Raw genomic sequence first — 13073 nt, 5'->3', positions numbered from 1 at the left:
TAACCATTTGGTGTTCAGAATTCAATACTGAACAATGTGACATTTCCTGTCATTTCAAATCTTTACGTCGTTGTTCTAGGTGGTTCTAAACATGCACATGTAACGGTGAATTTGACATTTTACACTGGCTATAATAAGTTGACTGAGTAATTATTTTAATCCATTGATTTGTTTTTGGAAGGGTGTTATTGTGAGCAGCATGTTTTCGGCCTTAACGATACGATGGGACAGTTAATAGATAATCTATGGAATAAACTCAGTTTACACCGAAATCCATACAGCCGAAAATGGTGGATAACTAAAGCGCACACTCAGGCTCTTTACAATTGGGTGAAAAGTAAATTCCGGTTTATTTGACTGGGTGTATCGCATGAACATCAATGCAACAGTTTGCCAGTTTGTAGTCCCAAAAACCCGAAATGAGTTACCTCTGGTTCGTTCAACCATTTACTATGTTGGAAAGAATATGATTTTGGGATTAACGGCGAAAACCGGGGCTAACAGGTTTCTAGGCGCCGCATGGTCAATCCGATTGCATTGGCCGTGACGCATTTACGGTGATTGTGGCCTCTGCATAAATCAGGGCATTCATAATTTCTGGTTGCCGGTAGGTCCTGTATAAACACAATCGTATCAATGTGAAGCTGTTTGGAGCCCTCCGAATAGTTACAAAATGTGAGGCGCACAGTGGTAGGGAACTCAATTTGGGCAAGGTGGTCAGCGTTTCCTCTTGAGTGCACTACCTCAAAAAGTAACCTATACAATATTGGTTACTGAGATCACATTTATTTAATTTTTGGGCTGTTTTAGTATAGTTACATTCGAATTTTGTTGATTTAGCAGGAGGGGGAAAAGGCCGTATTGTACATTTATTGCGCGCCGTTCAGTACTGGTCTGCGTCACACCATCCACATGGCACCGATCACATTTTCATGTCAAGCATAAATGGTCTTTTAGGAGATTCTATATTTTCTGAGATCAGTTAACATGACCATTATAACAGGTGCTTTTAATTTCAGGACAAATTCTTCAATTCTGTGACGTTAGCTGATCTCAGAAAAAGGTTTAAGCCTGCGTTTACCACAGATCTTGTTTTCAGTGTTGATCTACAAACATTTTCCCATAGGATTTGTCCAACAAACTAATGCGGAGTTTGTGCCTAACAAAAATATGCCATTACTATTGCTCTCTATATCAGCTGGGTCTGGTCTGCCTAGTTAATTGAATAGGAAAAAAAAGGTACAGGGAGTGGTAGTCTCGCTTCCTCTTCCGTCTCCATCCTCACTTTTTCCACATCTATCCTCTTCTAGTTAGTAGGATACAAAACCTGTATGTCTCTAGTGGTGAACTGGGATAGTGCCACAGAATGCAACAGTCAAATTATCTTTGGCAAAATTTGATCAGGAATTTTGACTATTAGTGTATGTGACAATGTATTTTAAAAAAGATTGGGAGAAAATGCCTTTTATCACTCAGGTGGATGGTATTTTCTGTCAAATTTAAAGGTCTTAGCCTGACATTGAACATGGTGCCAAATGTATTTTTATTTAACTAGGCAAGTCCAGTTAAGAACAAAACCTTATTTACAATGACGGCCTACTTCAGGCCAAAACCTGACCCGGACGATGCTGGGCCAATTGTGTGCCGGCGTATGGGACTCCCAATCACAGCCGGTTGTGATACTGCCTGGAATCGAACCAGGGTCTGTAGGGATGCGTCTATCAATCAAATGTATTGATGAAGCCCTTTTTACATCAGCCGATGTAACAAAGTGCTATACAGAAACCCAGCCTAAAACCCAAAGCGGCAAGCAATGGAGATGTAGAAGCACGGTGGCTAGGAAAAACTCCCTAGATTGGCAGGAACCTAGGAACCAGGTCTTGAGGGGTGGCCAGTCCTCTTCTGGCTGTGCTGGGTAGAGATTATAACAGTACATGGCCAAGATGTTCAAACATTCAAATAATAATAATAATCACAGTGGTTGTAGAGGGTGCAACAGGTCAACCTCCGGAGTAAATGGCAGTTGGCTTTTCATAGCCCGATCATTCAGAGTTAGAGACAGCAGGTGCGGTAGAGAGAGTCGAAAACAAGCCAGTGAACAGGTCAGGGCTCCATAGCCACAGGCAGAAGAGTTGAAACTGGAGCAGCAGCACGACAAGGTGGTTGTGCTATGGCAGCATAAATACTGGAGGCAGGAGGGCTTGGGAGACACTGTGGCCCCGTCCAATGATACTCCCGGACAGGGCCAACCAGGCAGGATATAACCCCACCCACTTTGCCAAAGCACAGCCCCCACACCACTAGAGGGATATCTTTATTTGTTTTTGTATCCCCTTTTTTCTCCACAATTCCGTGGTATCCAATTGGTAGTTACAGTCTTGTCCCACCATGGTATCCAATTGGTTACAGTCTTGTCTCATTGCTGCAACTCCCGTACGGACTCAGGAGAGGCGAAGGTCGAGAGCCATGCGTCCTCCAAAACACAACCCAACCAAGCCACACTGCTCTTGACACAACGCACATCCAACCAGGAAGCCAGCTGCACCAATGTGTCGGAGTGAAACACCGTACACCTGGCGACCTGGTCAGTGTGCACTGTGCCCGGCCCACCACAGGAGTCGCTAGTGTGTGATGAGACAAGGACATCCCTGCCGGCCAAACCCTCCCTAACCCGGACGACCCTAGGCCAATTGTGCGTCGCCCCATGGACCTCCCGGTCGCCGCCGGCTGCGACAGAGCCTGGACTCGAACCTAGAATCACTAGCTGTACCACCACTTTTCAAGACATGAAGTCAAACCGTTACACACCAACACTAACCATGGTGGAGTGACTGAATTTAATATAGTTATACACCAACACTAACCATGGTGGAGTGACTGAATTTAATATAGTTATACACCAACACTAACCATGGTGGAGTGACTGAATTTAATATAGTTATACATCAACACTAACCATGGTGGAGTGACTGAATTTAATATAGTTATACACCAACACTAACCATGGTGGAGTGACTGAATTTAATATAGTTATACACCAACACTAACCATGGTGGAGTGACTGAATTTAATATAGTTATACACCAACACTAACCATGGTGGAGTGACTGAATTTAATATAGTTATACACCAACACTAACCATGGTGGGGTGACTGAATTTAATATACAGTTACACACCAACACTAACCATGGTGGAGTGACTGAATTTAATATACAGTTATACACCAACACTAACCATGGTGGGGTGACTGAATTTAATTTAGTTATACACCAACACTAACCATGGTGGGGTGACTGAATTTAATATAGTTATACATCAACACTAACCATGGTGGAGTGACTGAATTTAATATAGTTATATACCAACACTAATCATGGTGGGGTGACTGAATTTAATATACAGTTATACACCAACATTAACCATGGTGGGGGGAGTGAATTTTAATAACAGATGCATTGAAGTGAGGCACTGGTTGGCAGAAAACCAACCAACCGCTGTAAACATCACTCAGTATGATGCTACTGTCTAGTAGCAGCCTAACAGATCTGACAGGTGTACGACACAGCAGCATCACTGAGTGAGCCAACTCATTTTCATAAACAACCGTAAATTAATTGGTTTGAGTTCAATCAAAACGCTGATGTGCGTTTTGGTCGTTGAGTCAATTAGACCACGGACATTTCAAGCTTACTTTCTAAAAATGTGTTCCTGCTTTGTGATGTCATCCCCCTCCTTGTTGTTTGACATGACAAGCAGTACAGGGGCATGATGTCACAAACACACTGGTACCCAGACTGGAAACCAATTAACCCTGGTCCTGGTACCCAGACTGGAAACCAATTAACCCTAGTCCTGGTACCCAGACTGGAAACCAATTAACCCTAGTCCTGGTACCCAGACTGGAAACCAATTAACCTTAGTCCTGGACTGGAAACCAATGAACCCCTAGTCCTGGACTGGAAACCAATTAACCCCTAGTCCTGGACTGGAAACCAATTAACCCCTAGTCCTGGACTGGAAACCAATTAACCCCTAGTCCTGGACTGGAAACCAATTAACCCCTAGTCCTGGACTGGAAACCAATTAACCCCTAGTCCTGGACTGGAAACCAATTAACCCTAGTCCTGGACTGGAAAGCATTTGTCTGGGAAACTTCCCCTAGAACTAGCATTATAGAACTGATTATGTTGTCAGCTAACAACATCCCACAGAGCGGAGGTTGAGAAACACTGAAGCTTCTTCAGATGCGTTTTATTAATGCAACACCCAGGATGTTAATCTGCAGTGAAGACGCGTGCAGCGATGTCATCCAGTAGCCAGTCTACTCCTGTCAGTAGGTTCTCTCCTGTCACAGCACTGCAGCCGATGATACACCAGTGGTGGGTCTTAATGTCATCCAGACCCAGGGCCTACACACACACACACACACACACACACACACACACACACACACACACACACACACACACACACACACACACACACACACACACACACACACAGAGAGTAATAGATGAATACAAGTATTAGACATGAAATCAGTTATCAACCCACGGGATGATAAAAACACAGAAATTGTGTGTGTATGGGTATGTGTGTGTGTGTGTGTGTGTGTGTGTGTATGGGGGGGCGTACTGTGTTCCCACCTCTCGAATGGTCTCTTTACTCAGGGATCCAGGAAGGTCCTGTTTGTTGGCGAACACCAGGAGAGTAGCTCCAGATAACCTCTAGAGAGGAAGAGAGAGAAAAAGAGAGGGTAGATAAAGGGAGCGAGACATCAACAGTTAGTCATTCATAAATGTTCACCATGCGTGTGTGTGAGTTTTTGGTGTGTTTACTCCTCTGTGTGTGTGTGTGTGTGTGTGTACCTCCTCCATCAGCAGAGAGCTAAGTTCCTGTCTGCAGTCCTCCAGTCTCAGTCTGTCTGCGCTGTCCACCACCCACACCAACCCATCGGTGCTCTCAAAGTAGTTCCTCCAGTAAGAACGAAGGGATTTCTGACCGCCCACGTCCCAGATGTTTAACTTGAACCTGAGGAGGACGACGATGGGATGAGAAGACGATGAAAAGAGAGGAGTGTGTATTCTCCATCTGTCTAAGAGAAGAGGTGTAAAATGACTCTGCCGATGATGCTGGTGTGTTTTGACTTACCCTTTATGTTCCAAGGTTTTGATATTGAACCCCAGTGTAGGAGAGATGGTACTCACATCCTCGCCATTGAACTTCTTCAGAATAGTGGTCTTACCAGCGTTGTCTAAGCCCCTGTAGTACATGGTTAAGGACTGGGAATGGCCAGGGGGGGGGACTTCCGTACAGATTAGAGGGTGACACACACATCATTGGCAGCACTTGTTATAAGGCCATCAGACTGTTAAACAGCCACCACTAACATTGAGTGGCTGCTGCCATACATGTAAAACAATGTATCACTAGCCACTTTAAACAATGCTACTTAATATAATGTTTATATACCCTACATTACTCATCTCACATGTATATACTGTACTCAATACCATCTACTGCATCTTGCCTATGCCGTTCTGTACCATCACTCATTCATATATCTTTATGTACATATTCTTTATCCCTTAACACTTGTGTGTATAAGGTAGCTGTTGTGGAATTGTTGGGTTAGATTACTCGTTGGTTATTACTGTCGGAACTAGAAGCACAAGCATTTCGCTACACTCGCATTAACATCTGCTAACTATGTGTATGTGTGACAAATAAAATTGGATTTGATGGCAGTGATAGCCATATAGCAGAGTAATCGTTTTAACCATGTTAGCCAGTGGGTTAACAAACGTAGCTTATAAACATGGCAAGATATGTAGCCTAGCTATGGATGTGACTGGTAGATAGTAGCTAACTTAGCCTACTAGCTGACAAGCGAAGCAAGATGACCACAGCGAAATGGCCACTTTGGAAAACACAAATGTATCAGGCCCAAAGGCAGGCGACAAAACTAGTCCGATCACATAGGTAGATACGCGGATGAAAGTGGTTTATCTAGTACATATAGTCATGTAGCTATAGATAGGTAAACATCATAGCTAACTAACTCATCACAACTCTAATTTCATTGCAGCAAAAAAGGATACAACATAAGGAGTCGCATCTCTCGCTCCTTGTGCTTCATTTTCTTCAGTATTGTCAGCAAACCCATCGCGACGAACGTTTGATAAACTATTTAATATAAAACGGAAGTAACACAAGATAAATAGTGGTATAATGTTTTAACTTTTGGTTATAATATCAACCCATAAATTGTCTCTCATGACCGTTGCTATCTAAAACAAGCACGGAGCTCCAAGACAAGCAGGAAGTTGATACTAAAGTAGTCCCGCCCGCTCTAATCGTGGATTGGTGAATGTTTGGGACAAGCTTCAGATAAAAATATGATTGGTTGATGTCAGCGTCCCTCAAAAGGCTTTAGGCTATTTGATTCGTAAACCGCCACCAAGGCAAAGGCGCGGCTGTGTCAATTCAGAGGGAGCAACGTATATTTTGGTTTCCACTAGTTACCACAGCGAAAAGGTCAAAATTGGCTATATTGTAAAAATGAATGAAAACAAAAATGAATGTGCTTTTTGGGTCTTGGTTAGGGCTGGATATAAGGTTAGCAGTGGGGTTAGGTTTAAATCTCATTTTAAGAAAAGGAATTGTAGAAATAGGCAGGCTATAAGACTTTGTGGTTGTGGTAACTAGTGACGACCTTAGATTTCGTGACAAAATCGCGCAACACGCGGTTCATATCAGGGACGACAATGTTAGGAGATATTGTAGGCATTAGATTGTTCAAAAATAACAATTCTTCCTTCATTAGAGATTATTGGTTAAATCCACACTTTACATTTTATGGACACCAGGCTGTAGTGTCATCGGGCTTAGAGTTGTTTATTATTCTCTTAATAGACATACACTACATGACCAAAAGAATGTGGACACCTGCTGTCGAACATCTCGTGCCAAAATCATGGGCATTAATATGGAGTTGTGTGGCTTAGACTTTCCACTTCACAATAACAGCACATACAGTTGACCGGGGCAGCTCTAGCGGGGAAGAAATTTGATTAACTGACTTGCTGGAAAAGTGTCATCCTATCCAGACGGAATCACAACCGGCGGTGATTGGGAGTCCCATAGGGCGGCGCACAATTGGCCCAGCGTCGTCCGGGTTTGGACGGTGTAGGCCGTCATTGTAAAAAATAATTTGTTCTTAAAGTGACTTGCCTAGTTAAATAAAGGTTTTTAAATATATATATATTTAAATGATGGTGCCACGTTGAAAGTCACTGAGCTCTTCAGTAAGGCCATTCTACTGCCAATGTTTGTCTATGGAGATTGCATGGCTGTGTGCTCGATTTTATACACCTGTCAGCTAATGGTGTGGTTGAAATAGCCGAATCCACTCATTTGAAGGCGTGTCCACATACTTTTGTATATCCAGTTAATGATCAAATCATTTGGTCAGTTATTTGACGTTTCTTATTCGATTCTTGATAAGACAATGAAGATTATGTTGATCTTTGTAGTAATGTGTAACAACAATCGTATGTAGCAAACAATCTACCTGATTTAGCTAAAAATATATAGTTGAAGTCAGAAGTTTACATACACCTTAGCTAAATACATTTAAAATCAGTTTTTCACAATTCCTGACATTTAATCCTAGTAAAAATTCCTTGTTTAGGGTCAGTTAGGATCACCACTTTATTTTAAGAATGTGAAATGTCAGAATAATAGTAGAGAATGATTTATTTCAGCTTTTATTTCTTTCATCACATTCCCAGTGGGTAAGAAGTTTACATACACTCAATTAGTATTTGGTAGCATTGCCTTTAAATTGTTTAACTTGGGTCAAACGGTTCAGGTAGCCTTCCACATGCTTCCCACAATAAGTTGGGTGAATTTTGGCCCATTCCTCCTGACAGAGCTGGTGTAACTGAGTCAGGTTTGTAGGCCTCCCTGCTCGCACACACTTTTTCAGTTCTGCCCACAAATGTTCTACAGGGTTGAGGTCAGGGCTTTGTGATGGCCACTCCAATACCTTGACTTTGTTGTCCTTAATGCCATTTTGCCACAACTTCGGAAGTATGCTTGGGGTCATTGTCTATTTGTAAGACCCATTTGCGACCAAGCTTTAACTTCCTGACTAATGTCTTGAGATGTTGCTTCAATATATCCACATAATTTTCTTTCCTCATGATGCCATCTATTTTGTGAAGTGCACCAGTCCCTCCTGCAGCAAAGCACCCCCACAACATGATGCTGCCAACCCCCGTGCTTCAAGGTTGGGATGGTGTTCTTCGGCTTGCAAGCCTCCCCCTTTTTCCTCCAAAAATAACGATGGTCATTATGGCCAAACAGTTTTATTTTTGTCATCAGACCAGAGGACATTTCTCCAAAAAGTACGAACTTTGTCCCCATGTGCAGATGCAAACCGTAGTCTGTCTTTTTTATGGCGGTTTTGGAGCAGTGGCTTCTTCCTTGCTCAGGTTATGTCGATATTGGACTCGTTTTACTGTGGATATAGATATTTTTGTTCCTGTTTTTCCCCCAGCATCTTCACAAGGTCCTTTGCTGTTGTTCTGGGATTGATTTGCACTTTTTGAACCAAAAAAATTTAATCTCTAGGAGACAGAACGCGTCTCCTTCCTGAGTGGTATGTCGACTGCGTGGTCCCATGGTTTATACTTGCGTACTATTGTTTTTACAGATGAACATGGTACCTTCAGGAGTTTGGAAATTGCTCCCAAGAATGAACCAGACTTGTGGAGGTCTACAATTTTTTTTCTGAGGTCTTGGCTGATTTCTTTTGATTTTCCCATGATGTCAAGCAAAGAGGTACTGTGTTTGAAGGTAGGCCTTGAAATACATCCACAGTTTCACCTCCAATTGACTAAAATGATGTCAACTAGCCTATCAGAAGCTTCTAAAGCCATAACATAATTTTCTGGAATTTTCCAAGCTGTTTAAAGGCACAGTCAACTTGGTGTATGTAAACTTCTGACCCACTGGAATTGTGATACAGTGAATTATAAGTGAAATAATCTGTCTGTAAACAATTGTTGGAAAAATGACTTGTGTCATGCACATAGTAGATGCCCTAACCTACTTGCCAAAACTGTAGTTTGTTAACAAGACATTTGTGGAGTGGTTGAAAAACGAGTTTTAATGACTCCAACCTAAGTGTATGTAAACTTCTGACTTCAACTGTAAGTAGGCCTATGTCTACAGCCTATCCACGATCCGTGTCAGCGAAATTCCCCGCGTTGATTGAAATTATGACTGTCTAATCCTACCTCTATATGGTATCATATCCCTAACAGTCTGTTTATTAAACTTGGTGGAATTGAAATCCTAATCAAATGTGTTTTTTGACCCTCCAAAATGACCTGTGAAATTGTGTAAGTTTCACAAATTTTATTTATCTGGAAAATGATATTCAAGCACAATTTTTTGAAACATTTTTGGATAATAATTATTAAAATGATTTGGAATAATAAAGTTATTAAAATGATTTGGAATAATAAAGTTATTAAAATGATTTGGAATAATAAAGTTATTAAAATTATTTGGAATAATAAAGTTATTAAAATGATTTGGAATAATAAAGTTATTCAAATGATTTGGAATAATAAAGTTATTCAAATGAATAGGATATCCATTTTTCAAAGGCTTTTGGTTTGACAATGATATTTATTTTATTTGTGATTTGTTAGACACCACTGGGGAGTTTCTGCCGTTTGATGAGTTTCATTGGTAAATTTCGGGTTAATATTACTCAGAGAGAATATATGTTTGCAAAGCAATTCCACTTTCTATACTTTGTTATATTATGAGGTTGTTCCTTTTTTTCCAAGTTTACAAATGAATGACTTGAAGAACACTTTGTTATGTTATGAGATTGTTCCCTCTTTTCCAAGTTCACAAATGAATGATTTTAATCTTTTGGATAAAACAATTCAACAATAAGTGGATACGTTTGGTAGTTAATGAAGTAATTTTGGGTGATTATAATTCAATATATTGCTATTGATGTTGTCACGATCGTCGTATGAAGCGGATCAATGCGCAGCGTGGTATGAATGCATTATTTTATTGAATGACGAAAGACACGACGTAAACTGAACAAGCTAACAAAACAACAAACGACCGTGACTGCTAATAAAACATAGTGCTAACATGCAACTAGACATAGACAATCACCCACAACCCACAATGACAAAACAGGCTACCTAATTATGGTTCCCAATCAGAGACAACGACTAACACCTGCCTCTGATTGAGAACCATATCAGGCCCAAACACAGAAACAGACAAACTAGACATCCAACATAAAATGCCCACCCAGCTCACGTCCTGACCAACACTAAAACAAGGAAAACACAAAAGAACTATGGTCAGAACGTGACAGTAACCCCCCCCCCTCCAAGGTGCGGACTCCGACCGCACAACCTAAACCTATAGGGGAGGGTCTGGATGGGCATCTGTCCGCGGTGGCGGCTCTGGCGCTGGACGTGGACCCCACTTCATCATAGTCTTTGTCCACCTCCTAAGCGTCCTTTGAGTGGCGACCCTCCTAAATGGCTCCACTGGACTGAGGGGCAGCTCGGGACTGAGGGGCAGCTCGGGACTGAAGGGCAGCTCGGGACTGAAGGGCAGCTCCGGACTGGCTGACGGCTCTGGCTGGTCCTGGCTGACTGGCGGCTCTGGCGGATCCTGGCTGAATGGCGGCTCTGGCGGAACCTGGCTGAATGGCGGCTCTGGCGGATCCTGGCCGACTGGCGGCTCCATGCTGACTGGCGGCTCTGGCGGCTCCATGCTGACTGGCGGCTCTGGCGGCTCCATGCTGACTGGCGGCTCTGGACAGACTGGCGGCTCTGGCGGCTCTGGACAGACTGGCGGCTCTGGCGGCTCTGGACAGACTGGCGGCTCTGGACAGACTGGCGGCTCTGGACAGACTGGCGGCTCTGGACAGACTGGCGGCTCTGGACAGACTGGCGGCTCTGGACAGACTGGCGGCTCTGGCGGCTCTGGACAGACGGGAGACTCTAGCAGCTCTGGACAGACGGGAGACTCTAGCAGCTCTGGACAGACGGTAGACTCTAGCAGCTCTGGACAGACGGGAGACTCTGATGGCTCTGGACAGACGGGAGACTCTGATGGCGCTGGGCAGACGGCCAGCTCAGGCGGTGCTGGGCAGACGGCCAGCTCAGGCGGCGCTGGGCAGACGGGCAGCTCTAGCTGCGCTGGGCAGACGGGCAGCTCAGGCGTTGCTGGGCAGACGGGCAGCTCAGGCGGCGCTGGGCAGACGGCCAGCTCAGACGGTGCTGGGCAGACTGGAGACTCCGGCAGTGCTGGACGGAGGAGCTCTGGCGCGTCTGGACTGAGGGGCTCTGGCGCCTCTGGACTGAGGGGCTCTGGCGCCTCTGGACTGAGGGACGGAAGCTCTGGCAGCGCTGGACAGGCGGGAGACTCCGAAAGGGCTGAACAGGAGGAAGGCTCCGGCAGCGCTGGACAGGCGGGAGCACCTGTAGGGATGAGACGGAGAGACACCCTGGTGCGCAGGGCTGCCACCGGAGGGCTGGTGCGTGGAGGTGGTACTGGATAGACCGGACCGTGCAGGTGCACTGGAGCTCTTGAGCACTGAGCCTGCCCAACCTTACCTGGTTGAATGCTCCCGGGCGCCCTGCCAGTGCGGCGAGGTGGAATAGCCCGCACTGGGCTATGCAGGCGAACCGGAGACACCGTGCGTAAGGCTGGTGCCATGTACGCCGGCCCAAGGAGACTTACTGGAGACCAGATGCGTAGAGCCGGCTTCATGACACTTGGCTCGATGCCCACTCTAGCCCGGCCGATGCGAGGAGCTGGTATGTACCGCACCGGGCTATGCACCCGCACTGGGGACACTGTGCGCTCCACAGCATAACACGGTGCCTGCCCGGTCTCTCTCGCCCTCCGGTAAGCACAGGAAGTTGGCGCAGGTCTCCTGCCTGGCTTCGCCACACTTCCTGTGTGCCTCCAATACATTTTTGGGGCTGACTCTTGGGCTTCCATCCGCGCCGCTGTGCTGCCTCCAGCTCTTCTTTGGGGCGGCGATATTCTCCTGGCTGTGCCCAGGGTCCTTTACCGTCCAACTCGTCCTCCCATGTCCATTACTCCTTGTGCTGCTGCCGCTGCCGCTGCCTGTTACCACGCCGCTTGGTCCTGTTGTGGTGGGTGATTCTGTCACGTTTGTCGTATGAAGCGGACCAATGCGCAGCGTGGTATGAATGCATTCTTTTATTGAATGACGAAAGACACGACGTAAACTGAACAAGCTAACAAAACAACAAACGACCGTGACTGCTAATAAAACATAGTGCTAACATGCAACTAGACATAGACAATCACCCACAACCCCCAATGACAAAACAGGCTACCTAATTATGGTTCCCAATCAGAGACAACGACTAACACCTGCCTCTGATTGAGAACCATATCAGGCCCAAACACAGAAACAGACAAACTAGACATCCAACATAAAATGCCCACCCGGCTCACGTCCTGACCAACACTAAAACAAGGAAAACACAAAAGAACTACGGTCAGAACGTGACAGATGTGACCAACCCATTCTGTGGTCAAAAGCAACTTACTTTTTACCTTTAATTGTCTATGTATCCCGAAAGTTAAAGAAACTAATTAAAAAATATTTTCTTCCATCTACCCTGTTAATGATTTCTTGCACATAAGATTACATTTTGACAAAAATCCTTGTTTTTTGTTCCTCTGATTCAGAATCTATAGAGCATTCATTGTTTTCATGCCGCCATTCTAGTAAACTATGGATCGAAATTCATGAATGGTTGTGTAAAAAAATCTCCAGAATTACCTATGTTTACCTTGGATGATGTTAAATGACATTATGTTTATGTTGTAATTCCGATTATAACAATTGTATTAACATTATTATTCTCTTGGCCAAATATTATATTCGGAAATGTAAATGGGTAGAAAAATGTTGTTTTTTTCCTTTTTTTCCCCCTCATTTGAACTGTTACAATTTTATAAATCACTCAAACT

The 13073-nt window shown here is 44.2% G+C and overlaps 1 protein-coding gene across 1 annotated transcript; it reads right to left on the bottom strand.

The window, feature by feature from the left end:
• Nucleotides 1-3424: 3424 nt before the first annotated feature.
• LOC139415852 (ADP-ribosylation factor-like 2) lies at nt 3425-6321 on the bottom strand. The gene is made up of 5 exons (XM_071163988.1): nt 6104-6321; nt 5154-5264; nt 4871-5033; nt 4649-4729; nt 3425-4411 (listed from the first exon to the last, which is right to left on the bottom strand). The coding sequence occupies exons 1-5, from the start codon at nt 6166-6168 to the stop codon at nt 4277-4279; spliced, it is 555 nt and encodes a 184-aa protein (XP_071020089.1). The 5' UTR covers nt 6169-6321; the 3' UTR covers nt 3425-4276.
• Nucleotides 6322-13073: the final 6752 nt, after the last annotated feature.

The sequence above is a fragment of the Oncorhynchus clarkii genome, chromosome 9, assembly GCF_045791955.1.
Source record: "Oncorhynchus clarkii lewisi isolate Uvic-CL-2024 chromosome 9, UVic_Ocla_1.0, whole genome shotgun sequence".
NCBI classification, from domain to species: domain Eukaryota; kingdom Metazoa; phylum Chordata; class Actinopteri; order Salmoniformes; family Salmonidae; genus Oncorhynchus; species Oncorhynchus clarkii.
The sequence above is the reverse complement of the archived record's forward strand: the minus strand, read 5'-3'. Positions and strand labels throughout refer to the sequence as shown.